This window comes from Alexandromys fortis, unplaced genomic scaffold, assembly GCF_014885135.2.
Source record: "Alexandromys fortis isolate MF-2015 unplaced genomic scaffold, M_Fortis_MF-2015_v1.1 scaffold_56, whole genome shotgun sequence".
Lineage (NCBI taxonomy): Eukaryota > Metazoa > Chordata > Mammalia > Rodentia > Cricetidae > Alexandromys > Alexandromys fortis.
In genome coordinates, this window is record NW_026067935.1 from 6,941,201 (window position 1) to 6,969,194 (window position 27,994).

The 27,994-nt window shown below is 43.9% G+C and overlaps 1 protein-coding gene across 1 annotated transcript in view; it reads right to left on the reverse strand.

Annotated features, from left to right (window-relative positions):
• Kntc1 (kinetochore associated 1) overlaps positions 1-27,994 on the reverse strand; it is a 92,064-nt gene that overhangs the window by 17,084 nt on the left and 46,986 nt on the right. The window contains exons 40-57 of the mRNA XM_050146636.1: positions 24,337-24,615; positions 21,887-22,003; positions 20,614-20,723; positions 18,310-18,514; positions 15,948-16,037; positions 14,311-14,482; positions 14,169-14,227; positions 13,852-14,068; positions 13,289-13,362; positions 12,899-13,109; positions 12,647-12,783; positions 7,708-7,754; positions 6,011-6,089; positions 4,378-4,496; positions 3,698-3,833; positions 3,121-3,216; positions 2,583-2,639; positions 97-151 (exon numbers count right to left, since the gene is read on the reverse strand). Coding sequence (XP_050002593.1) covers positions 97-151; positions 2,583-2,639; positions 3,121-3,216; positions 3,698-3,833; positions 4,378-4,496; positions 6,011-6,089; positions 7,708-7,754; positions 12,647-12,783; positions 12,899-13,109; positions 13,289-13,362; positions 13,852-14,068; positions 14,169-14,227; positions 14,311-14,482; positions 15,948-16,037; positions 18,310-18,514; positions 20,614-20,723; positions 21,887-22,003; positions 24,337-24,615 — 2,260 coding nt within the window. The remainder of the gene's footprint in view (positions 1-96; positions 152-2,582; positions 2,640-3,120; positions 3,217-3,697; positions 3,834-4,377; positions 4,497-6,010; positions 6,090-7,707; positions 7,755-12,646; positions 12,784-12,898; positions 13,110-13,288; positions 13,363-13,851; positions 14,069-14,168; positions 14,228-14,310; positions 14,483-15,947; positions 16,038-18,309; positions 18,515-20,613; positions 20,724-21,886; positions 22,004-24,336; positions 24,616-27,994) is intronic.

Sequence of the window (27,994 nt, forward strand, 5' to 3'; positions counted from 1 at the left end):
CTGTTTAAAGCTAGCCTGGGCTATAGTGCGAAGCCCTGTCTTACCCCAAAACAACCCCAAAATGCTACTGTGGGTGTTGAGAGGCCAGAAGCTTACCTGAGAGCAGAGGGATCTGGATCACACGCTGCCAGGCCTTGCTGAAGTAGGGGACCTGTGGAAATATGGGCACTGAGGAATTCTATCAAGGTTTCTATCATGTACGCTAGGACTAAAACCATATGTCCATATTGAGCATCCCTGTCATGGTTCCTACATGATACTGTATTACAGTTACTTATATAGTGCTACACATTATGAGTGATGTAGAAATTACTTAAAATATACACTGGTGAGACAGCTCAATGGACAAAGGTGACTGCTGCCAAGCTAGATGACTGGAGTTTGATGGGACCCATATGGTAGAAGGTGAGAACTGACTCCCACAGGCTGTCATCTGACTGCCACTCACAAACACGCACACCCACAAACACGCATCCACCCAAAATAACTAAGTAAAATGTAATAAGAATAAAAAAGTAAATTTATAGAAGGAAGTGAGTATGTTACATGCAAATAGTATGCTTTTTCATATATGGGATTCAGCCAAAGATTATGGAATCTGCAGGGTGGTGCTGTCCTAGAACTAACCCTCACAGAGAGTAAGGGCCTACTATATTTGCATATATTTGGCAGTAAAAGAAATGAAGAATGGAAAAATGCTATAATGTGGTGTTTAGCTATAGGAGAGAAGCCAGACACGGAAGGTCACATATTGATGTGAAATGTCTAAAACAAATAAATCCATACAAAGACTAGGAGTCCCGAGGGGATGGAAGAAGGGAAGGATGGCTATCGGATATGGGGCTCTTTTTTCTTTTTCTTTTTTTTGGGCAGTAACTAGGGACTGAATCTAGGACCTCATGCATGCTTCCCTGAGCTACAGTCCCAGCTCTGAGGTTTCTTTTTGAAGTGAGTCAAACATTTTAGTATTAGCTCATAGTGGTGGTCAGCCATCGAATGACACACTTTTGAAAAAGGGGATTTTCCCTTCATAAATAAAGATAGATGAACAATCTCCCGATCCTCCTGTGACATGGAAATAGCACCTTAAGGGCTCAGAGTCGCGGCTGCTCACGCAGAGGACACAAGTCCAGTTTCCAGCAGCCATGTCAGATGGCTCACAGCTTTACTCCAGCTCCAGGGGATCCAACCCCCTTCTCTCTCCTCTAGCACTTCACTCATGTGCACACAGAGATAATTAAAGAAAATAGCACTTTAAAACATGACTGCATTTATGTGTGTGCACACATACCAGTCTATTTGTTTATTTTTGTTTTTTTGAGACAGGGTTTCTCTGTAGCTTTTGTGTCTGTCCTGGAACTAGCTCTTGTAGACCAAGCTGGCCTGGCTCTGCCTTCCAGAGTGCTGGGATTAAAGGCGTGTGCCACCACCACCCGGCCACCAGTGTATTTGTGCAACAGGAAAGTACCTCTAAAAGGATTAGTAAAGGGGAATATTATTGTTTTTGAGACAGGGTTTCTCTGTGGAGCCTTGGCTGTCCTGGAACTACAAAGCCTGTAACTTGGCTTTGTAGACTAGGTTGGCCTTGAACTCACAGAGAGTCTCTGCCTCCTGAGTGCTGGGATTAAAGATGTGCATCATACACCTGGCAAAGGAGAATTTTAATGTTTTACTTAGTATATTTTCACAATTATAATAAACTAAGAATAAATTACCTTATTTTTAAAACCTTTAAAAAAATGTTACTTATTGCTGGGCAGTGGTGGCGCACGCCTTTAATCCCAGCACTCAGGAGGCAGAGGCAGGCGGATCTCTGTGAGTTCGAGACCAGCCTGGTCTACAAGAACTAGTTCCAGGACAGGCTCCAAAGCTACAGAGAAACCCTGTCTCGAAAAAAAAAAAAAAAAGTTACTTATTGTGAGCAAGTGATGCAGCATGCCGAGGACAACTGTGGGCGTTGTTTCTCTCATTCCACCATGTGGGGCCCAGGATTTGAACTCAAGCTGTCAGGCTTGATGGCCAGAGCCTATACCACTGAGCCGTCTCTCCAGCCCCTAAATGATCTTTTTTTATTCTTAATTTATTTTTATTTTATGTGCATTGGTATTTGCCTGCATGTAAGTCTGTGTGAGGGTTTCAGATCTTAGAATTACAGACAGTTGTGAGCTGCCAGGTGGGTTCTGGGAGCGGAACCTGGGTCCTCTAGAAGAGCAGACAGTGCTCTTCACCACCGAGCTGTCTCTCCGCTGATCTACTTCTGTACAATGATTCTGTAGGTGCACAGCTCATGAGATTGGAAAAGAACGGACGAAGGCTCAACTTTAAAGATCTGTAGGTCTCTGAGAGGGTGTTCCAGTGGATATAAAATAACAGCTCTATGACAAAGGCTGGAGCAGAACCAAATGGCTCACGAAGCCTGGGACTCAGAAGGCGAGATGGCAGCGGAGGATGCTGGGATGCCATCCTAGGCTTATCTGCTCTCTTCTTTACTACAAAGCTGACGGCTCAGCACAAGGTGCCCAGAAACTACGGAGCACAGAGATTAAACTCAGTGAAATGTCCCTCAAAGGAAAAGCACACACCTGCCATAATGAATGGACACTAGAAATGGAGGATAAAACTTTTCTCAGGTAAGGAATCTGTAAAAGAGAAGAAAATTTAAAAATTTTAAGATTACCAAAATGCTGAATTTCAACACCTCAACACAAAAGATTAGACATTAAAAAAAAAAATTGAGATAGGGCTTCACTCTACCGCCCAGCTGGCCTTCAATTCCTGGGCAACCACAACAGTGCTGGGACTGCAGTGTACCAGCACATCTGGCAACTGTGCACATTTCCCCCCTTTTCTCATGTGGCACAGAATGGCTCAAACCATGGCCCCACACCTCTGACTCCCGCGCCTTCCTGCCTGAGCGCTGGGTTTCTTACAACACTGCTATGGAGCCCACGCTTTCGCACTGCTGGCGAAGCAGTCCCGAGAAGCATTCTCAACTCCCCAAGGCCATTTTGAGCTTAACTTTCTCTACCAGTCGTTGAGTCTGGCAGGCTCAAGAACAAAGGCTTGCAGCATACATCAATACCCGGTGCTGTGCTTCAGGAAGCCCCGAGTCTTACTTACCATGTTGAAGCCGAGAAGCTTCTGCAAGAGTCCGTTCCAAAGTTGCAGGTCATAGATTTTGTATTCTAAACAAAGCTCTGCTACCAATCGTACTGCCTAAAAGCCAAAACACCACAAGAAAACAACAAAATTACACTGCTTTAAGATACCGGTAATGGAAGAGTACCTTTATGAAACACATGGGCATACCCCACAAATGTCTAATGCCTAATCTCAGCGAGGGACTCCATTTCCTTCCCTTTCCTGCTTCTAACCAAGAACAGCTGGCCTCATTCCTGTTCCAGTTCCAGCTGCAACAGTAAGGCGATTTGGCGGGAAAGAATGGCAGCCCTCCTACAGGGCGGACCTTGGAAGGAAGTACAAGTGCTCTTTCTTGCTTACAGGGTAACTAGCCCGTGTACTCTAAGGTTGGAAAGGGCCTTCCAAATTGCCTTATCGTTCCAAACTGCAGGCTGCAAATGCAGGCAAGGTCTAGGGCATTAGACCTCTGGGGGCAAAGGTAGGTGACTGAGCGACTCGCACTGCATAGTTAAGGAAAAGACTGCCATGCCTGGCCATGCGTGGCGACTCTACGTACCATAGGTTCGTGGCTGTGGTTCTTCCACAAGCCCTTAATCATTCCTTCTTTGGGACTGTTGCAAAATAGTTCATATGTGATGGGAATATTCAACGTCTCAAATGATGCCAGGAAAGTTATACATTTCAGATAGGATCTAGAAAACAGAGGTGTTTCTAAGTATTCTTATGGTTCACATTTATATCTAAAACCAAAGCTACCACAGGGCCACAGGAGGTAATCTTGTTCATTTAGGCTTCCAGATATCTTCACAGGGTAAAGTATAGATAGAAATCATCCAAGAGAACATCCAGTCTCTGGAGAAACGATGAAGACAAGAAGTTCTCATACGCCTGTTTCCCCTTTGCCAAAATATCAGGAATCAAGGTAATGGGATTGCATTTATAGAGCAACTGGGAAGCAGCCATTCCTTCAATCAAGGCTCAGAAGCTATCGGTCAGATATAAATAGAAAAAATAAAATCTGTTTGTTTGTTTCTTTCTTCTTTCCTTCCTTTCTTTTGTTTTCCAAGACAAAATTTCTCCATATTAGAGTCTTGGCTGTCCTGGATCTTGAATCTGTAGACCCAGCTGGCCTTGAATTCACAAAGATCCACCCGTCTCTGCCTCCTAGCCTGGGATTAAAGGTATGCACCACCACCTGGCTGCTTCTTTCTACTACAATAAATGAGTTCTACTTACTTCATTTCTTCAATGGGCTTTTTGAAGAGAGATTCTATCATTTCCTTGTCAGCCAAATAGAGGAGACACTGAAGAGCTCGTGTCTTATGGGCAAAGGTTAACTGGCGCATGCCCAGTGTCTGTAAAACCAAGAGGTTTGGGGAGTCAAGCTGTAATCTGCAGCCAAGGTCAGACAAAAGACTTCAACTTGGGTAATGAGAACATCCCTTCCCTTGGTTAGTTTTCCACTTTTCTTTTCTTTTTGGTTTTTCGAGACAGGGTTTCTCTGTAGCTTTGGAGTCTGTCCTGGAACTAGCTCTGTAGACCAGGCTGGCCTCGAACTCACAGAGATCCACCTGCCTCTGCCTCCCTAGTGCTGGGATTAAAGGCATGCGCCACCACCGCCCGGCATAGTTTTCCACTTTTCTTGAACTCAATTATCTCTGCTCTTAACTAGTGCAGAGAATAGAGTAGTTCAACATGACCCCTGGAGAGAACTCCTGAGACTCTTTCAGGAGGCAAAGGTCCAAAATAGTAAGAGGGCTCTTTGTTCTTTGCCTTTTAAAAATTGTTGATATTTGTACTGCTGGTACTAATGAAGTAGTGGCTACTTCTGCAGGCAGATCAAGGCAGTGACCCCCAGCTGCTTGGAGCCACTGCCAGCACTGGAAGTCAAAGAGGACTTCCCTTGAAATGATTTTCTGTTATTTTGTTTGTTCGTTTGTTTTTGTATTAAGAAACAGAATTTCTCCATAGCTGTCCTGGAACTAGCTCTGCGGGCCAGGCTGACCTCAAACTCTGAGATCTGCCCCTGCCTCCTGAGTGTTGGGATTAAAGGTGTGTACCACCACCACCCAGCCCTTGATGAAGCAATAACAATTTTCTTAATTCCTCAACTCTTATATGTATCATGTCGATGAATTCCCCTCTGAATGCACGTTAACATATTTAACGATGATGCATCCATTAGTAGTATTCTCTCGGCAAAGTGGACAGTTCACCTACAGACAGCGCGTCAGGAGGAAAGCAGCTCCCTGGGGAGCCTCAGCTAACTGGCTAATGGACACCAGCTGCACTTAAAGAATGACCAAAGGACAGACTCTTTTGCAAGAACTGCCATGAGCTGACTTCCAGCACCTCAGATTTTCCTCCTGTCCATCTGAGGACCATGTGCCCCGTGGTTCCTCACCCCTCCTCTCTCTGCTCTAGCTGCCTCGCAAGAGGAGCCCATACTTGCTATTTCAGCACAAAGGAGACTGTGTCCCCTTCAGGGAGACTGAAGTTTAGCATAGGGAGAGGCTGGTGGATGACCAGAGTCCGAGCAGGTCATCCGGGGCATGGAGACAAGTTTGTACAGTCCCCTGGAAGCAGGAATGCTGACTGGTCAGGGAGGTAGTAACCTGGACAACAGGAAAAAGTGCACCGTGAGCGCTACCAACAGGTGCATCATGGCCCGCAGAGCAGACACTGCACCCATGGCCCTAAGTGGAGTGTGATGTGTGCACTGATCCCTGCTCATCAAATAACACAGCCTGATAGGTATGTAGGGAGCACTATCTGGATTGTGTTTATGAAACCGTGTGTGAAAAAACACACAGGGAGAAAATGCCAAGCTAAGATGTGCACGTGTTCTGATTAAGTTTCTAGAGCTTACACTTGTAGCTGAGGTGGCAAACACAAACAGCATTCTTGAACTATAATCAATCGGACGAGACTGGAGGAGATAGACGACTCTGGGGAAAAAAGAAAGACATTTATAAACTTCGAGGTAGACTGCCAACACAACAGAGCTGCGCTTCTGCACAGTAAATGGCAACATCCCAGACACCAGACAGGACACGGGCCAACGCCAGTTTTATTTACTTCCAAAGGTGCTTCAACTTTTTTATTTTAAATTGTTGTTTATTTTGTGTGCCAGGTGCTTTCCCTGCATGTGTGTCTGTGCACCATGTGTGTGTGCCTGGTGCCTGCAGAGGCCGGAAGAGGGCATCAGATCCCCTGGCATTGGAGTTACAGACAGCTGTGAGCTGTCATGTGGGTGCTGGGAAGAAACTCAGGTCTACTAGGAGAGCAAGCAGTGTTCTTAATCAATAAGTCATGTCTCCAGTACGGATGTTTGGCTTTTTCTTGATAGCCTTCACAGCTGCAAGGATAATGTAGGGAACAAACGCTGGCTTGAAAGAACTCTGATGAATTCTCTGTTACATAGCCAGTCAGCCTTCCAGTGTTATTGATCAAACTGACACGAACTACAGCTTGTGGCACAGGGAGTGTCACAAACAGGAAATTGCTTCTCTAGTACACAGGAGGTCCTTGTAAGTGATACAAGAACTCTAGTACAGGGCTGGCAGGCCACTCCTAGGAAGGTCCAGAGGGATTAGACAGGCTGGAGGAGAGGGAGCTCTCAGGGGGAAAAGACAGAAGCTCTGGTCTCACAGGTGAGCTCTAGAGATTCCTTCTAGTACTGTTAGAATTGCTACTAGGGCTTTCCACATAACTGCTTCATTAGACAGGCCAGAGGCTGCATCCGAGTTGGACAAATGTACACCTACCCTTAAAAGACTAAGCAAAAAGCTACACGTAGCACAAACCTTTAATCCTAGCACTTGGGAAGCAGGTGGATCGCTCTTGAATTTGAGGCCAGCCTGGTCTACAGAGTGAGTTCCAGGACAGCCAGTGCCACACAGAGAAACCCTGTCTTTGGAGGGTGAGGTTACTAAGCAAGAGCCAGCCAGCCCAATACTGCATACTTGTTATCTCGGTACGTGGGAGGCTGAGGCAGGATTTCAAGCTTGTGATCAGTTTAACTGCCCACAGAGTTAGGCCCTGACTGAAAAAACAAGTTAGACCCTAATTTAAAAAAAAAAAAAAAACAACAAGTAAAAGATCTTAGTCTCAGACAAAGGAATCTGTGTCTATTTGAGCCATGCCATTTTGTAGAATGCAAGCAAGCATACTCGGGGCCCTGGGGCTAAGGCTCCAGCTGATAGAAGAGTTTTTCTTTTCTTTTCTTTCTTTCTTTCTTTCTTTTTTTTTTTTTTTTTTTTTTTTTTTTGGAGTGCTGGGATTAAAGGCCTGCGCCACCACCGCCCAGCTAGAAGAGTTTTTCTATGCTTAGAATAATCTCTGCTGAAGTCCTTGAACATTCACAGAGGGTTCAAAACCTCAATCTTGGCTATTGACTCCCTCCCCAGCCTGTGGAGACTTTGTCATAACAATGAATGATTCTTCTCTGAGACTCCAACACAGGTTACACGAAGATGTCTTTCCAAATCTAACTTGTAAATCTCTTTTCCTAATAAGACCCCTACTGGATGTCAAGGAGTAGGCCACAATGGAAGGAAAGCATACCTGTGCAGCGCTTCATCCTCTTCCAGGCCAAAAAACTCTGATGCTTTCTTTGAAAACAGAGAAGAATAGAAGTTAAAGGCTGCAGGTTATGGATACACAAACTTCATCTTAGCACAATATAGCTATCAGAATCCCACATATAACAAAACTATGTTTATAGGAATAGAGAGTTAAGAGCACACTTGTTGTTCTTGCAGAGGGCCCAGGTTCAATTCTCAGCACCCACATAGTGGCTGGCTCACAACTGTCTGTAACTCCAGTTCCAGGGGACCCACCACCCTCCTCTGACTTTAGCAGGCATCAGTCATGCCTGTGGTACACGGACATGCATACAAGCAAAACAGTCATACACATAAAACAATAAAATGATTTACAAACAAAAACAAAACTAAATTTATGTGGAGGAAATAACTGTGATTAATTGGTTAATGATGACTTTTGCTTAAATGAAGGCTCCATGCTCATTCATTCACACAATAAATATATTCTGAATACTTTTGCTTTTGTTTGTTTTGTTTTCGAGACAGGGTTTCTCTGTAGCTTTGGAGCCTATCCTGGAACTAGCTCTTGTAGACCAGGCTGTCCTCAAACTCACAGAGATCCGCCTGCCTCTGCCTCCCAAGTGCTGAGATTAAAGGCCTGTGCCACCACTGCCTGGCATATTCTGAGTACTTTTAAGGTCTAAATCCAATTCCAAGCACACACATGGCCTTAGGTTAACAAACATTTGGGTCCTAGTGGAGGTGACATTTGTTGGATAAATTTTAAAAGGAACAGAGGTAGGCATAGTAAATTATGCCTTTAATCCTAACACTGAGGAACACAGGCAGGTGAATCTCTGAGTTCAAGGAAAGACTCTGGTCTATATACCAAATTCAAGTTTCAGGCCCGACAGCCTATAAAACAAATAAAAAAGGATCATGATATTTGTATGATTTGTTTGTTTGTTTTGTTTTGAAACATAGTCTCACTATGTAGCCTAGGCTGGCTCTTCCCATGCTCAGTTTTCCAGTGCCCAGAGCCTCAGTCAGGCATGAGAGCTAGGGCTCTATCACTGAATTTAAATGAGTCATTTGCCAGATTAACATATATTCATCAGGACTCCCAAACCACTGTGCCAGGTTTGATGTGAGGCATGGTTTCTAGCTGCCAGAACCTTTCAGTTGACTAGTTGAGCTAACATGGAGCTTGAAACACAGAAATGGTGGTTGCAAACACAAGTTTACATGTTCCCCCTGAAGCATCTGCTGCTCTTAGCAGAATGAGGCTAGCGCTGGATCTCAGGCCTGCAGTGCTTACACAGTAGCATGGAGCACTGGGTTCAGTGCCCAGCACAGCACAGATGAGGTGTGGGAGCATACATCTCTAATCCCAGCACTTGGGAGGTACATAAATTCTAGGTCATCCTCAGCTACATGGTGAGCTAGAGTCCAGCCTGGGATACTCAGACCTAATGTAGCAGCACACTGTGGATCGGTATAGCACAAATAATAAAACCCAGACACAGAAACTGAGGTTCAACCTGAAAACCAGAGAACCAAAGCAGCCAAGCCACTAAAGAATTCTGACGTTTACCAAGGCTGGGCGACTGCAAACTAAGCAGACTCAGCCTCCCTCTCCTCCCATTTTATATTCCCGCTAGTGCTGAGATTAAGGGCTTGTGACTCTGTAGGACTGGGATTAAAGGTGTGAGACACCACCAGGATTTGTTTCTGCCCAAAATGGCCTTGAACTGTTCTGGATTAGTGTAGCTCAGGGTGGCCTTGAACTCACAAAGATCCCTCTGACTCCACCTCCCAAATCCTGGGATTAAAGGTACACCTGACACCTAGTGGCTTTAGCATTGTTTCTGGTCTTCAGGCAAGATTTATTCATAGGTAAAGGTGCTTGTTGTCAAGCCTGAAGATTTGAGTTCAATCCCCTGGATCCACGTGGTAGGAGAGAGCCAATTCCCTCAAGCAATTTGGATGTGATTAAAAATTAAATTAAAATAAAAGCCAAGGGCTGGGGACATATCTCAGTTTAACACTCTGTGGGTCCAGTATCCAGCACCAAAGTCAATCAATCAGCTCAGTAAAGTTAAAAAAAAAAAAAAAAGCCAAACAGTGGTGGCTCTCATCATTTAATTCCAGCACTCAGAGGCAGGCAGATCTCTGAGTTGGAGGCCAGCCTGGTCTAAAGAGCTAGTTCCAGGACACCTAGGACAGAGAAACCCTATCTCAAAAAACCAACCAACCAACCAACCAACCAACCAACCAACCAAACAAACAAACAAACAATAAAACAGAAGCTGCCCAACTACAGTTAGTCACAGCTATTTGGGAGGCTGCAGCAGAACTGCTTTTAGCTGGGAGTTGAAACTAGTTTGGGCAACAGATTAGCACCCCAACTGAAACGAACACACTAAATATAATACTTAATTTTGTATTAGTTATACCATTTTTTTACAAATACATTTCAAGAATACTATCTTCCTACATAAGCACAGAAATCATAGAATCAACTTATTAAGTTCTACCTGAAAACTCAGAGAAACTATTGAAAAAGCTGGATTGAGATTGTTTAATCCTTCCACAAATGTTAAAGCCAATTATACTATTTCTAAAAAAAACAAAACAAACAAACAAACAAAAAAAACCCAGCATGATGTGCCGCGATCTGCCGTAAAGAACTCATCATCTATCCAGTGTGACTAAAGCGCACAGCCTACGTTAGAGCACTGAAAAAACTCCAGCATTAGCCTGCGCTCTTCAGACTGTTAACGCGCCACCACAGTAAAACATGTCAAAACTCATCAACGGTGGCAAAGCTAACATGTGGGGGTGGGGAGATGAGGTAGGGGGAGAATTTTTTCTTTGTAGATAATTTCATTATGCTCTATTATCTCAAAATATTTCCCCCAATAGCTCCAAAGGGAAGAACAGGATGTATTAGAGAAAGGGACAACTTAGCCGAGATGTGCATCTAAATTAATATAACCTGTAAAGAGAGGACAGAACTGACTCCACAAAGTTGGCCTGACCTCCATGTGTGTGCTATAGCACATGCACGCACAAATAATTCACACACAACACACACACAAGTAAATTAATACTACCTATAAGGACCAAACAGATATGTTTTTTCCAATATCAACATCATTTATGCAGCATGATACTTAAAGAATTTGAGTTTGATGATTACTTATTTTGAGGCAAGGTCTTGCTACGTAGCGCTGGCTGGCTTGGAACTTGCTATGCAGAGCATGTGAGGCTCCAACTCAGCCTGACCCTGCCGCTGCCTCCTGAGTGTTGAGGTTAATGGCATGCACCACCACACCTAGCTAAAATTTGAATTCTATCTTAGGAAAATATTAGGTAAACCAAAATGGGAGGGCAGTTTAAAAGAACTAGCCAGCACCCTTCCACACTGCCAGTGTCAGATGGCAAATGGGCCAGCAGGGAAAGGGGGCTGCCACCAAGTGTCATGAGCTGAGTCTAGTTCTTCTCTCGGTAGGAGTGAGCTAACTCACACAGGTTGTCCTCTGACCTCTGTGAACACTGCACATGTGCCCCTCACCTCACATCAATACATACAATAGAAATATTATAAAAACAAACAAAATCACTTGGGAGGCAGAGACAGGCAGATTTCTGTGAGTTCGAGTACAGCCTGGTCTACAGAGTGAGTTCCAGGACAGATTCCATAGCTACTGACTGAGAAACCCTGTCTCGAAAAACAAAACAAAACCAAAAACCAAAGAAGAAAGAAAAAAGAAATCAAAAAAAAAAAAGAAAAAGAAAAGAAAAGAAAAGAAAGAAAGAAAGAAAGAAAGAAAGAAAGAAAGAAAGAAAGAAAAGAAGAAAATCCAAACAACCAAACAAAACTTGTCAACGCCATAAGAGACCAGGGAGTTGTGGAAAAGTTTTAGACTAACAACAGAGGAGATTAGTGCAGACTCTGGATTTTGAGCACAGCGGAGAACTAGATCTTGAACATTACTGATTAAACTGTAAGATAGAGAGTAAACTTGAGCATTATTTCAATATTTAATCCTCTAATTTTTACTTTTGAAACAGGCTCTTTAGTAGGTAGCCCTGGTTAGACTAACTTTGCTGTGCAGACAGGGCTGGCCTTACAGCTGCAATGATCTTTTCACCTGCTCCTCCCAAGTGCTGCTCCTCCCAAGTGCTGTGACTTTTCTGTTTTATTTTTTTTAAATTAAAGCTATAGTAGTTATGTAAATCCTTACTCTTAGGGAATATGCACTTAAATACTAAGGGGCGAAGGGACATGGCATATAATACACTGTCCAATGGAGGGAAATGGGTACAAAAGGGCTACAAGAGAGAAGCAGAGGATGAAGTAAATACAGAGAGATGTTAAACCAATGAGTCTGAGTAAACAGTATACAGGAATATTTCTGCACTGTTCTTAAACTTTCCTGTTGCATTTTAAATTATTCCAAAAATAAAAATCACAGCCGGGCGGTAGTGGGGCACGCCTTTAATTCCAGCACTTGGGAGGCAAAGGCAGGTGGATCTCTGTGAGTTCGAGACCAGCCTGGTCTACAAGAGCTAGTTCCAGGACAGGTTCCAAAACCACAGAGAAACCTTGTCTCGAAAAACCAAAAAAAAAAAAAAAAATCACATGAATCCAAAACAAAAAACAGGCGACCTTTTCCATCTAAGAATATGTGTGAAGTCGTGAGCATGGCTACAGAGTAAGGGAAAGGAAAACAAACTGACCCAGTGCTGACCTTTGAGGAGTCAGAGTCAGGTGTGGGGGCAGGCCTATAATCTCAGCACTTAGGAGCTGAGGTGTTAGAATAACAATGCTGCTAGGCCAGCCTGAGGTGTAAAGTGCGTGTCTTGAAGGGAGGGAGAGGGTCAGTCAGTCTGTGTCCTCTCTGGAGGCCTTATCCTGTGAACACAAACTCAGCTCCTGCGGAACCACATACTTGGGCTGTGAGCAGGCAGGCACTCATCTCTCCGGGCATTGTTGAGGGACACAACCATTTCTCCAACAACATGTCCCAAATTTTCTCCAAATTAATTTCATTGACTTCGGCTATTTCTTTAGCTGCTGCATGAATATCTAAGATCACCGAGATAAAAAAGTACAAAAGTGAAAACTCAGGCTTTTGCATGCAACAGCGGGGAATCAGAACAGCAGCTCTTTCCTGGAACAAAAGAATGAAGCTTTGTCCCACCAGGGTAATCTTTGCCAGATGAAGTGCGAAGTCTTTCACTGATGCTGGGATGTTCATAGAGGCTCACGATGAGGTGTGCTGGCTTTCCTACCACCCTCAGATATTCTGGAACATTCAACTTGTGGGCTATGAGCACGGCTTCAGTTCCCGAGCGCCGGAACTGGAGATAAAGCTTCTTCTGAAAGGCTTGGGCCTTCTCACATGTCTCATCCTTTAAAAAGTTCCAAAGGGAGAGGTGACACTCCATCTTTAGTGACCACGGGCCCTCCCTGCTCCAGCTGCACCCTCATGCATCCATCATTGGCAACTGTAGGATCTCTTCTCCTCTCTAGGTACTGGGGTAAGGGCTGGGGATAAGACAGTTGCTAAGCAACCATGGCTCAGACTCACCTGAGATGGGATGTTTTGTAGCCATCTTTCAGCCAAATACAGACAGAATTTCAAACTAGTCATCTTGAAGGGACCTGGAAGGACAAAGGTTTGTGAGCAAATCTAAATCCTCAAAGACAACACACGTGACCAAAGCAGCAAAAACTTTAAAATTATAAGTGAACATCCAATAAAAATAGAAGAGGGAAATGGAACTGCAGGATACAAGAGAAAATCAAAAGCTACAGATCCTTCCTCAGCTCCAGTCCATTCCCAGTTCCTTACTGAGTTTTCTATATAAAACCACCCACACTGCCTTTTCAAAGCTTTTCAAACAAGCTAGAAATGGGCCTGAGAGATGTTGTTTTTCATAGGACAAACTCTTCAAACACTGGCGAAGAACAGGACCTTCCTGTCAGTTCCTAGCTGATGAAGACTGGTAAATGAGAACAATGACAGGCCGAACACTTGCCTCGCACGTACAAAACCCTGGACAGATAGATCCCCGGCACTGCAAGAAAGGACAAACCAGAAACCCAGGCTATCAGGGAGCACCACAAAGCCTACAAGCGGGTCCTTTGCACCTTCTGGGACTTCCTGGGTGAGACTGATGGCGATGGCAACGGCCCACTCCGGGTTGACTATGGAGAGGAGGTAAGACTCGATGGTCTGCGTGAGCCTGTCTACTTCTTTGTTCATCAGGGCTGATGACTTGGCTTGTGCCAACTTCAGGAGCTTTGGTTTCAGTTTTTTTTCAAAAACATGTTTGGCGGTAGACATGTAGAGAGTATCTAGGGAGAACTTCAGGAGAGAGGAGAGTAAGGGTGAAGTGGCAAGCAGTGCAAGCCCCCTGGCCAGGCTCAGGGGGAGAGACAAGGTCCTCCGAGGCTCCACCCATTACCTTCATTAGCTTAGAAATCAAGAGCAGAGTTGGAAGTGACTCTTCACTGAGCTCTGAGGCTGGAAAGGGAAGGAGGACATGACACATGAGAAAAAAATTAGTTGGATATTTAGTAAAACTCCTAAGTAGTTAATGAACATACAGAGAATTTTCCAGAAGTTCTGTGCTGTGCCAAATAATATTAGGTGAAAAGGCAGTCTAGCCTGGGCAGCCGGCGGAAGAGTTATCACGTGCTCCAGCATGTACTGGTACTCGAGGTCCACTGGGGGGGAGATTCTTTTGTATGACTTCAAGTGTCTCAGAAGATTCAGAGCCTGTAAAATGAGCAAGGGATCTGTAAGGGTCACCCTGTCCTGTAACATCTGCACCACGTGCACTGCCAAGTCCTCGCAGGATTTTCTAGGCTCAGGGTCACTTGTCACCATGCCTGTCAACCTGACCTGACACATATACGTGGTGGCACACACACAATCAGAACAAAGTACATTTCTAATTTTCCTTGTATTATTGTCTCCTAAAGCACGTCACATAAACATTAGAGACATCATATTCAGAGGAACTGAGGGTACCATCTGGCTCAGAGAATAAGACTTGGGCAGTTTTGGACAAATTCTTCAAATAATTTGTGGCAGAAATCAAAAAACATTGAAGTTGAAAGTTTTCATTCTTAATTACTCAACTTATTTTTTGAGGTGGATCCTATTATGTTTCCCAAGCTAACTCTAAAAATCTTCCACCCATATAGTAGATAGAAAGTGACCAGTCAGGTAGAAAGTGCCTGTAATCCCAGTACTGGGGAGGTAGAGATGGAAGACCAGGAAATTCAAGTTCAAACTTGGCTACATAATGAGTTTGAAAATTGCAAGCCAGGAAGGTAATGGTGCACCTTTAATCCCAGCACTTTGGGGGCAGAGGCAGGTGGATCTCTGTGAGTCTGAGGCCATCTGGTCTATACAGTAAGTTCCAGGACTGTTAGGGCTACACAGAGAAACCTTGTCTTGAAAAAGTAAGGAAGGAAGGAAAATGGCTTGAGTTATATGAGATCTTGTTCCAAAAAATAACAAACCCACGGGCGGGGAAGATGTCTCAGCAGTACTTGCCGTGCAAGTCTGACAGCCTGAGTTTGATCCTCCAAACCCATGCAAGTTAAAGGGGAGCGGTGACTCCCTTTGACTCCCATGTGGTGTGCATGGTACTGGCACACCACAGTCACACACAGACATGACTGTGCGCACATGTGTGCATGTGTATACACACACACACACCACACTTAATGTTTTTTAAAAATGGAAAAAGCAAAAATCATTAATAAAAATAATAAATGAATTAAAGAAAACTAGGGGTTATTTTAGGGATAAATTGGTAGAGGACCAGGGTAAATATGATCAAAATACACTGTATTCATGTATGAAATCTTTTCTTTTCTTTTTCGTTTTCAAGATAGGGTTTCTCTGTATAACAACTCTGGCTGTCCTGGAACTTACTTTGTAGACCAGGCTGGCGTTGAACTCATAGAAATCCACCTGCCTCTGCCTCGTGAGTGCCGGGATTGAAGGTGTGTGTCACACCACTGCCCAGCTGAAATTCTTAAACAATTAAATATATTACATTTAAAATATAAAACTATTAAAAATTAAGTTCAGAATCTAAAGGGAGATCAAAGAACAACCCAGAAAGAGCCCAGATCATATTCTTAGTATTATAATAGTTATACTAAAATATCACCATAATAAACCAAAGCACAGAGATGAGTTTTCAATGTTTAAAATACTTCTGTACCTGATTAACGTTCACACTGGTTATCTTTTCGTTGGCTTGCTCTATAACTTTCAGTACAACTTCAATCATTTCATAATTATACGGGTCCAGCTGCGAAAAAGCAGAAATATGTCAAAACGTGAGAAGGCGCTGCCACGCTCACGCATGCTCTATTTGGTAATGTTCATTGGTACAAATAACAAACACAGGCTCAGCAGGCACCAAAGCCCCGGCTGCCCTTCACAGACCAGCTCTCTCTCACCTCTAAAACTACCTTTACTAGGCTAACACCCACAGCTAAGATGTCTCGAAACACACTCTAACAACCTGTACAAGGCAGTGATATTTTAGAGAAAACACAAAAAGGATAAACACATGGTCAACTTTGTTCTACATATGATAGAAATGAGGGAGGAAGGCTACCTCGGAAATGCCCTAACTACAGTGTGGGCCTTCGTGTCTGAGGCCCTAGAAGGACTCAGCCTTAACCACCCTCCTGACACAAGGGTTAACTGGGTGGTATCTGCGCAAGCTCATAAAAAGACAAGTATTCTCTTTGCTCCTCCTTTCTGCCCACACAGCATTTTCTAATTTTTAAATGCCAACTAAAAGTACATAATTATCAATGTGGGAAGATGGTTCATCCTACCTAGGAGCAAGTCTATAATTTCCGGCTGACTTACAAGACTGAAATTCATCTTACAGTCTGATAACCTCATTTCTCCTGTTACCTACCTTCCGACCTCCCAATCAAATGACCTCTTAACTTAAAAATACCAAATGGTAGAAAATTTCATTAAAACACACACACACACACACACAATAGGAAAACACACATTCACTCAATGTAACTGTTGATAATACTGAAATGTATGGTCTAAACTTCTATTCACAAAAGGCTGGTCAAATGCAGTGTCCTCTCCAGCAGTGGATACTACACAGGACAGGTAATGGGCCAGATACTTACTATGGAATGGCACTACACTAAGTTATTAACATTTACCCCACTCCAGAGAGCAGGACCCACAGGAAAATTTCCCTTTGGAATCTATACTTTCTTTCTCATATGATTCTTTGACAAAGAATGCTTGCTATTTAAAAAAATCTGAGTAGGGTCGCCAAATCTGACAATCTGAGTTCAACCCCTGGGACCCACATGGTAGAAACAGTTCCATGTAAGCTGTCCTCTGACCTCACACGTGCTGTGATGAGCATACCCCATAAGAGATGCAAAATAAATAAATGTAAGACGAAAACAAAACTGAGAAACCAAGCGTGGTGGCATACACTGTAATCCCGGCAATTGGGAAATAGAGGAAGGAGTTCAAAGTCACCCCTGGTGACAGCAAGTTCCAGGACAGTGTAGACTACCACCTGAGACCATCGCAAAAAGCCACATATTGAGGGAAAACAAGCCAAACAGCTCTGGTGGAAAATGCTACTTTATTTTGAGGGGAGAAAAGAAGGCAAGAAAGACAGGACAGGGATGTATCAAATAGATTGCTGTGTGAACATAAGGAACTTAAGGCTCGAGAGACCACTCTGTGGTTAGAAACCACTTTGTGCTGGTTTCCCAGCACTCATGCCAAGCAGCTTAAACCAGTTACAGTTGCCAGTTCCTGGTAAACTTATGTCTTCTGGGGCAACCCGTACCCACACACACAGAGGCAGGAAGGCAGACAGACAGACAGACAATTTAGCAGAATGTGGTGGCACACACCTATATAATCCCAGCACTTGAGATAGAACCAGAAGGCTCAAGAGTTTTTTCTTCTTTTTCTTCATTTTTTCCCAAGATAGGGTTTCTCTATGTAGCTTTGGTGCCTGTCCTGGAATTTACTCTGAAGACCAGGCTAGCCTCGAACTCACAGAGATCTGCCTGCCTCTGCCTCCCAAATGCTGGGATTAAAGGCATGCTTCCCCCCACACAACAGGCTCAATATTTAAGACCATCCTGAGTTACATACTGAGTCTAGCCTGGGCTATGTGGGACCCTATCTTAAAACAAAACAAAGACGAAAACTTGAGGAATCAACATATCCAGTTGATAGTATTGTAGTTAAGGATGAGAAGAGTGGTCGACCAGAGATACCTAATTCCTCACTCATTTACCTTATAAAAGATTAATTTTTTAAATAATAGCTTTTTTTTGGGGGGGGGGGAGGGGTTGAGACAGGATTTCTCTGTAGCTTTGGAGCCTGTCCTGGAACTCACAGAGATCCGCCTGCCTCTGCCTCCCAAGTGCTGGGATTAAAGGCATGCGCCACCATTGCCTGGCATAAAAGATTAATTAATTAATTAATTAATTAATTAATTAATTAATTAATTAATTAAGGATAAGGCGAGTGGGCGGCCAGAGGTGCCCACTTCCTCACTCACCCACCTTGTAAAGGATCTCACTAAGACTGATCACCAAATCCTTTGTGCTTGCCAGTAAGGGAATCATTTCAGTGGCTTTTGCCAGGAGTCTGGAATGCTGCTGCTTTGTGGCCTCCGGGCTGGCACCACCCTGGCTCTGGTTGTTAGTGTTGTGGAGCAGGGTTTCAATGAACAGCTGAAGGGCTGCATCCGAGTCCAGCTGAAAGGTGCTGAAAAGAGCGGTCAGTTACAGGCTGATCTCCAGGGTGTGCATGCTAAGCACAGGCTCCTATCACTCAGGGAGCCTCGTAGTCAGAAGGAGTACGCATCATCAAAGCTAAATACTGCCTTTTTTTTTTTTTAAAGGGGTCCTGGAAACTGCGGCTAGAATGGGGTTTGAGGTAATCTATATCACAATGTCTGGTTTAATTATTGTCTTTTCAAACCATGTAGTCTAGCTGGTAATGCCAGCCCTTGCTGTAGTTAACAGGATCAAGAGTTCAAGGTTACCCTTAGCCACACAGGGAGTTCTTGGCTAGTCTAGACCTATTTCACACGCATACAAAAATAAGTTACATAATTAAAAAAAAAAAAGACCTTGGCCAGTATAGACAAAGTAACAACTGAAACACCTCCTCAGACCCTTAGAATGAGACAGTGATCCTTTAGTTTGCCATGCACAGTAAATGAGATATGATGCAATGCTTTAAGAACCATCACAGTCAAGCAGGTCAGTGGTGGTGCTCACCTTTAACCTCAGCACTCGGGAGGCAGAGGCAGGCGGATCTCTGTGAGTTCGAGGCCAGCCTGGTCTACAGAATACAGCCAGGACAGGAACCAAAGCTACACAGAGAAACCCTGTCTTGAAAAACAAACAAACAAAAAGAACCATCACAGTTAAGTCCCCTGACATTCTAAATGCCAGCTGGGCCTGGTGCTAAGGTGGTTCACATCTGTAATCCCTTTGTTTAGGAGGCTGACTTAGTAGGATCACAAATTGGAGGCCAGTTTGAGTGACATAGAGAGTTCCAAACCAGTCTGGACCAAAACAACAAAAACCAAATGAAAAAATTTAAAAGTCATCTGAGTTAGTTCACATGGATTGCCTCGGGCAAAGTGTCACTGTCGATACAAATGATCAAGGCCTTTGCTGAATGACTGAAACAAACTTAGTATTACCATGGCTACTTAAACTGCAGGAAAGGGAACAGTTACGTGAAGCAGCACTCAGAGCCCACTGGGATCCAATTTTGTAAAGAACGGCAGACACACCCTCACTAATGTTTGAAGTTCTTAAAACTAAAGAGTCAGTGCCATGCAGAGCTCTGGGCAGCTTTTAGTCCTTGACTGCAGCCTCAGCATAGAGAGAGCCAGGATCACAACTCTTGTCCCCAAAGGGAGGAGGGACCGACTAGATGTTTGGCATTTGACTAGATGCTAGATGCATTTAATCCCTAGCACCAAAACAAAAGCAAAGAGATTCAGATCTAAGCTAGCATAATGATATGCACCTATGATCCTAGCACTTGGAGGTGAAGGCAAGATGATCAGGAGTTCAAGACCAACCTCAGCTACATAGCAAATGTGAAGGTTTTATGGGTTACATGAGATCCTAGATCAAAAAACAAACAAAACAAAACAAACCAACAATAAAACCCCAGAATCCACTTATCTATCACAAGTGAGAGAGGAGCGAGAACCTCCACTATCTGAGGAACAGACTTATCATTTGTCCGACCATGACCATCTCACATAGTTCGCCTCATCTCTGTCTCCTCACTTGGTCCAGTGTATTCATGTTCTGTATGCGACCTTAACAATGGTTCCCACAGGTAGAAGCATTACTGGACTCAGAATATCCCCATGCTCCTCTCAGCACAGAAGTCATCCATACGAATCCCATATTAAATACTGAGGATTTCAGGGCTCCTCAGTTCAGACCTGCTGAGTCAAGACTGCCAGGGAGAAGAAACCCAGAAATCTATGTCTATATCTATATATATTTGATTCAGGATTTCACTATGTAGCTCAGGCTAGTCTTGAACTTGTGATTTTCTTGCCTAAGTGTAGGAATAGAGGTGTGAGACACAATACCAGCTCAGAGCAGAATTTCCGTATTTTTATCACAGGTTTGGATTATCATCTGGGTGTAGGGAAAACAAAGAGATCTTGCCAGATAATTCAACCTGGCTTTGTGTCTGCCCACCACAGAAAAAGAAAACAGAGGTCTACAGGCTGCAGGAATACAGCCTTGACTACTCTGTTACCAAGCGAGGGCTGCAAGCTGGCTAAGCCAACAGCATAGATGGTATCAACATTTAAAGATTACCTGCAATACTCCAGAATGAGGCTTATGTCCATGTCTGTGTTATTAACAAGAGCTTTGAGGAGGTCTTTCTTGGTGAGGAAATTTTGTCTGAAAGCACACTGAAAAGAAATCTAGAGACAAAGAAGACAAAATGAAAAACACTGAAAAGTATCAGAAATAGGGCAACATTACAACACGCCTTTTTACTTTACTATTATTATTATTATTATAAAGACACATTTTCTACAGTTCCTCTAAATTTTATTTTTAAGTTTATTTACCTATTTATTGTGTGTGTGTGTGTGTGTGTGTGTGTGTGTGCTTGCTGAGCCAGTGTACGGAGGTCAGAGGATAACTCTCTTACAATGCCGGTTCTAGGGATGAAAAACTCAGGTACTTAGGCTTGGTGGTAAGCACCTTTTCCCACTGAGCCATCTGGCTAGCCCTAAATTTGATTTTTACCATGCTGTTCAGCCAACCACCACTGTGAACCCTGGGGAATCTTTGCCACTTCATCCGGGAAGCCTGGCTGTTAGTGTTAGTGAACTGGCTCCGCTGCTGCACAGGAATCAAGTTACAAAACACAGAACATTTCAGCAATATTCGCCTTCCTCATAAATGATCTATTTGCAAATGAAATGTTTTATGTCTCATTTTATACCCCAAATTGGCCTCAAATTGACCACCCTCCTGTGTTAGCTTCCCAAGGACTAGGGTGACAGTATGTATCACTGCTACTCCTTAATATTATTTTTAGCCAAGAAGGGGCAGCAGCATGCATTTGAAATCCCTGTTACTCAGGAGGCAGAACAGGAGGATCTGTTTAAACCAAGTCCAAGCCTTGAGCAGCACAGCAAAATCCTACCTCCAGCCGGGCGGTGGTGGCGCACGCCTTTAACGCCAGGACCCAGGAGGCAGAGGCAGGCGGCTCTCTGTGAGTTCGAGGCCAGCCTGGTCTACAAGAGCTAGTTCCAGGACAGGCTCCAAAGCTACAGAGAAACCCTGTCTCAGAGAAAAAAAAAACCTACTAACTAAACAACAGATGATGTAAGGCTTCAAGGAAGTCTGAGAGTATAAATGTCAGTCGGTATGAGATACACATCTATAAAGGAGAGCTAAGCCGGGGGAATTATCAAGCTTTTTCTATCACTATTAAAGGAAATATCAAAAAAGAAATAACACCAAAGACCCCTGTTTCTTTATAAACCCCAAAGCAACGGTTAACAAGATCTTTGTCTTATAATCTCAGAGTAGATATCTTCAAGAATTGAATAAAAGCACCATGAATACTTACACCAAGTTTACCAAGACGAATACCCCACTGAGCATCAATACTGATTTCACGGAACCGACGTCCTGTTTCAATATCCTGATAGAGATTTGCCAGCTGAAAGCCCACCAAAGATAACGCCTAAAAAGTTAAAACAAGATCAAATAGTATTAGTTCTAATTCATTTTATTTAAAACTCAGAAAGGAGGGGGAAAAATCAAAGCCAGGTCCAGCAGCACCCGTGCAATCCCTGCACTGGGGAGGACTGTTGAGAGGTTAAGAGCACCCTGGGCTGGAGAGTGTCAGGACAGACAAGCTACACATAAGATCCTGTTTAAGAACAGAAAACTCATAACCTTGGGCTGAGGACATGGCCCAGCTTGTGTGCACCCTGGGTTCAATCCTGAGTTCCCATATTCCCTAAACCTTATACACTTTTCTGTGACAACTACATACTGGTTTGTATGGTCAGTACTCCTTTTTAAAAGATTTATTGTGATTAAGGATTTTTATTATTACTTCAAATTATGTGTCTCTCTGTATGTATGTGCACCTCTGTACAGGTGCTCCAGGATCCCACAGGCATCAGATTCCCCTGGGCTGGAGTTACAGGGGCCTGTGAGCTGCTCGATGTGGGGGTATTGGGAACCGAATTCCTGAGTTCTGGAAGAGAGGTTTGCACTCTTGACCCTTGAGCCACCTTTTCAGCCTCTGTTTTCTCAATGTGTGTGTGTGTCTATGTGAGTGTGTGCCACAGGTGTGCAGGTGCCTGCAGAGGCCGGGGAGCGTGTCAGATCATCTGGAGCTAGAGTTAAGACAGCCGTGTGCTGCCTGGCATTGCTGCTGGGAACTGAACTTGGTCCTCTGAAAAGCAGCAACTACTCTAACTGCTGAGTCCTCTCTCCAGCAACACCTCCATACAGAGACTTTTGTTGGCGGCAGGGTCTCAGGTAGCCCAAACTAGCCTCCCATTTACTGTGTGTCTGAGGGACACTGAACTTCTGATCCTCTTACCTTTACTTCCCAAGTGCTGTGACTACAGGCATGCACACACTTTGTTAGGTCAGCACTCCCCAGCTGAGCTACATGACTCATCCTCAGTCATTACTTTTACACAGCATCATAGCTTTTTGCATGAGACCATAAATTTAGTCTACTCTTCCTTCACAATAAAAGGATACTTTTAGGCCAACCTGGGTTAACCTCAAAATTTCCCCAAATACAAAACAAAAACAAAAACCAACCAATCAGAATAACTCCAAGATAAGTTATATGGCCGTTAAACCCATCCTACACAAAAGCCTTGCTCTGGAGTTTAGGGTTTCAGAGAAAAGGCTGAAGTTCTAAGGCTGCAAAAGGTTTGTATGGAGCTGGAGGACAACCCCGGCTACCATTCTTCAAGAACCACCCACTTTTCTTGAAACCGTACTGTCACAAACCTAGAACTTGCTCAGTAGGTGAGCTAGCCAGCAAGCCCAGGACCCGCCCAGTTCTGTCTGCTTGTGCCCCCACTCCTGCCCTATCACTGGAACAACAAGTGCCCATCATCACACTTATTTGTTCTTTTAGTGTGTGTTCTGAGGATCAAACTCAGATCCTTCTACTTGTGCAGCAAGCTTCACCAACAGCCATTTTCTCCACCCACGTATGGACTTATTTATCCGTATTTTATGTATGGGAGTGTTTTGCCTATGTGTGTGTGTGTGTGTGTGTATCTGTGCCCAAGGCACTTAAATTCCCTGAGACTGAAGTTACAGGCAGTTGTTAGCTGCTAGCTGCCACGAGGATGCTGGGAAAACAGTATCCATGTACCCTGGAAGAGCAGCCAGTACTCTGAATTGCTCAGCCATCTCTCCAGTCCCCCTTTTTTCCAGCTCCATATCCTCTGCTGTCCAAGAGTACTGGAATCAAAGGTGTGCATCACCATGCTTGACCACACATATGTTTAAATATTTCATTTTGTTTTTCAAGACAGGATTTCTCTGCATATTCTTGGCTATTCTGGAACATGTTCTGTAGATCAGGCTGGCCTCTCAAGTGCTGGGATTAAAGGCAAATGTCACCACACCCGGTTACAGTTATTTTGTTGTTGTTGTTGTGTTTAGTTTTTTAAGATTAAATTATTTAGTTTTTAAAGAGATATTGCCGGGAGTGGTGGTGCACCTTTAAACCCAGTACTAATTAGAGACCAGCCTGGTCTACAAATCAAGTTCCAGGACAGTCAGGGCTACACAGAGAAACCCCGTCTCAGAAAAAATAAAGAAAGAAAAAGAAAAAAGGAAGGAAGGAGGCCATCTTAACTCTTTAAGCAACGCTTATCACCAGTGTCACCAGTCAAGCATAAATGGGTCGAGACCACATGAGACAGATCACCATTTCTGCTAAACAGTTGAGACTTGCTAGCAAAGTCCTTCACTTTGTCCCCCAAACCGTCAACACTTCAACAGGAGCAGGCTTCCATGCTCAGGGCATACCAGAATTTTGTCGTAGTTCTGCCACGCTTTATCTATGAGCTTCCAGAGGTTCTCAAACACATCCTTTTGAGGTAAGAGAGTGCAGTAAGCCAAGGCCAAGTCCAGATCCACCAGGCGACAGCTAAACACCTGTAGGAGGAAAGCATCATGGGTAAACAGAAGGAAGGCCCCTCGGCTCAACTCCCCCGCTGAGGGCTGAGCCCTCCAGAAAGAGCAGCCTTTCCGGAGGTAACAGAGAAGCAGCTCTAAGACGGTTGCTAAAGGCACCTTTGGCCAGGACTAGAAATAGAAGGAGAGCTGTCTCAGTGAGCTCTGCAGGACACAGAAGTCTTCTTTCTTCCTCCAGCTGACGTCAGTTTCTGAAATCACCCATGAACCCTCCTTTGCCTCCTTAGTTACTGAACCCACATTTTAGCAAGCCAAGAAATCAGAAGAACCAAAACACATCTACCACACCTTCCCATCGGCAAATCCACCTCAACCTCTGGATCTGAACCAATACAGCTGTGAGCTTTGCAACAAAGCTGTGTAGTTCCTGACAGACAGCGTGTACGACAGTGGTCCCATAGGGTGATGCTGCTGCTGCAGCCATCTTAGCTCATGGAGGTTTACTCCATGCAGTCTGTACCGCTTCACCTACATGCATCAGTCACTACCTAACAGAATGTCCCTCCCTTTCACACGTCACTGGAGACCATCTCCAGCGTCCTCATCTACCTAAGGGCTCGCTCTAACTTACAACTATTTCTCTTTTCTCTGCTCACTCAATGTTCTCTGTCTAAAAACAAAACAAAATAAATGCCAGGCTCGGGAGAACTCTAAAGAGAAAGATGCAGTGCTCCACAACACCACCTTAACATATAGGGTCCCAGATTAAGGCTGGGTCAAAGATGATTACTAAAAGCAACACCAGGACTTGGCCTTTAAAAAAAAATTTATATTGATGGACAGTGGTGGTGCACGCCTTTAATCCTAGCACTTGGGAGGCAGAGGCAGAAGGATCTCAGTGAGCTTGAGGCCACCACAAAGTGAGTTTCAGGACAGCCAGAACTGCTACATAGAGAAACCCTGTCTTGGAAAAACAAAACAAAACAAAACAAACCAAGCCCCCCAAAAAACTATATATATATCATTTTATGTATGGGTATTTTGTCTGCATGAATGCATGTACATGGTATGTGTGCAGCATTTGCAGAGGCCAGAAGAAGGCATCAAATTCCCTGGAACTGGAGTTACAGACCCTTATGAACTGTCACATAGGTACTTGGAATCATATCCTGGACCTTTCTGCTCTAAACTGCTGAGCAATCTCTTCAGTCCCAAGACTTGGCCCCTTTTAAAAAATGTCCACATAGGAAATGTTTCAGCCTTGCAGGCATACCTCTGTAGCAAGAACTCATTGCGTCTCTAGTAGCAGGAAAGCAGCCTCAGCATTCAGATAACAAAGCAGCATGGGTGTTCTAGCAAACCTTTATTTATAAAAGTTAACAGCTGGTAGTCTGCAGGCTCATTGAATATATGAACTAATCTAGATCTTGTACCAAAACACATGATGGACAAAAGAGACAAAATTAGAATGTGGGCATTAAATTAGCACAAATCTTTATACCACTGTTAAATTTAGTGATGGAGAAATCTGCACTGTCAGTAAACAAGAGAACATCTTTCCCCAAAGGAGACAAACTCTGGATACTTAAGGGTAAGGAGCCTTATATGCTGGGCATGGTGGTGCAGACCTTTAATACCTGCACTTGGGAGGCAGAGGCAGGTGGAGCTCTGTGAGTCTGAGACCAGCCTGGTCTAAAAAGTGAAGTTCTAGTATAACCAGGGCTATCGAGAGAGACTCTATCTCAAAACAATCCTCCAAAAGAACCTTATGTATGATGAGGGGAAAAAACTATTACAAATAATAGAAAAAAAGAAAGCTTGCCATTAAGTAAGATATCAATAAAGAGTGTGCTGTACCGCCTTGTATTATCATTACACTTTTTCTGAACTTTTAAAGCATCAGCACATTTAGAAGTGTGAGCACTCATGTGCATATGTGTGCATGTGAGGTCAGAGGGAACTCAGAATGCCCTTCCTTAGGTGTCATACTTTTTTTTTCCCCCTCAAATAGGGTCTCTCGTTGGCCTTCAATTCTCTGATTCAGCTAGGCTGGCCAGCCAGAGCCATTGCTATGTGGGGTTAGGGGACACGTGACCTCAGGTAACATGTGGAGGTTAGAAGAGAACTCTGTGGAACTGGTTCTTTCCTTCTACCATTATTTGGGTTCCAAGGCTCAAGCTCAGGTTGTCATGTTTGCACGGCCACAACCTTTACCCACTGTGCTACTCTGACCGAGCTGGGCATGGTAAGGAGCACCAGCGTTGGTCAATACAGCTTGGGCTGTCCCCTGTTTCAGTCTTGTCTGGGAGGCTTACTAGTTAATCTGACAAATAAATTGAACCCAAGTGCCCAATACAAAAACAATAATCCTTCCCCTCCAAAAGGCTCTTAGAATGTCACTTGCATGTGCCTATGATGCCAGCCCATAGAGGCAGGAGAATCAGGAGTTCAAGGTCACCTTTGGCTATACACTGAATTCAAATTTGAGACTAACTTGTGACATACAATACCGTTTCAAAGTGGAATTTTTTTAATTTTTATTTTATCTTATGTGCATTGGTGTTTTGCCTGCGTGTATATCTGTGTGAGGGTATCATAATCTCTAGAACTGGAGTTACAGACAGTCTTGAGCTGCCACATAGGTACCAGGAATTGATCCTCTGAAAGAGCAGCAAGTGCTCTTAACCACGGAGCCATCTCGCCAGCCCTAGGAAATTTTTTTTTTGGTTGTTGTTTTTTTTTGTTTTTCAAGACAGGGTTTCTCTGTGGTTTTGGAGCCTGTCCTGGAACTAGCTCTGTAGACTAGGCTGGTCTCGAACTCACAGAGATCCACCTGCCTCTGCCTCCCGAGTGCTAGGATTAAAAGCGTGCGCCACCATCGCCCGGCTCCTAGGAAATATTTTTTTTTTAAGACTAATAAATTAGAATTCCTGAAAAGATATCCTGGCATAGAAATAGAAACCATAAGTAAAGATTTTTAATATCCTTTAGTCCATTAAAAATAACAAAAAAAGTAGCCGGGGCGGTGGTGGCGCACGCCTTTAATCCCAGCGCTCGGGAGGCAGAGGCAGGCAGATCTCTGTGAGTTCGAGGCCAGCCTGGACTACAAGAGCTAGTTCCAGGACAGGAACCAAAAGCTACAGAGAAACCCTGTCTCGAAAATCCAAAAAAACAAAACAAACAAACAAACAAACAAACAAAACAAAACAAAAAAGGGGCTGGAGAGATGGCTCCGTGGTTAAGAGCACTGATTGCTCTTCCAAAGGATCTGGGTTCAATTCCCAACACCCACATGGCAGCTCAAAACTGTCTGAAGATCCAGTTGCAGGGGATAGGACACCTTCACATCAATGCACATTAAATAAACCATAAAAAATATTAGAAAAAAAAATCATGTGCCAGGCAGTGGTGGTGCATGCCTTTAATCCCAGCACTCTGGAGGCAGAGGCAGGGGGATCTCTGTGAGTTCGAGGCCAGTCTGGTCTACAAGAGCTAGTTCCAGGACAGGCTCCAAAGCTACAGAGAAACCCTGTCTCGAAAAGCCAAAAAA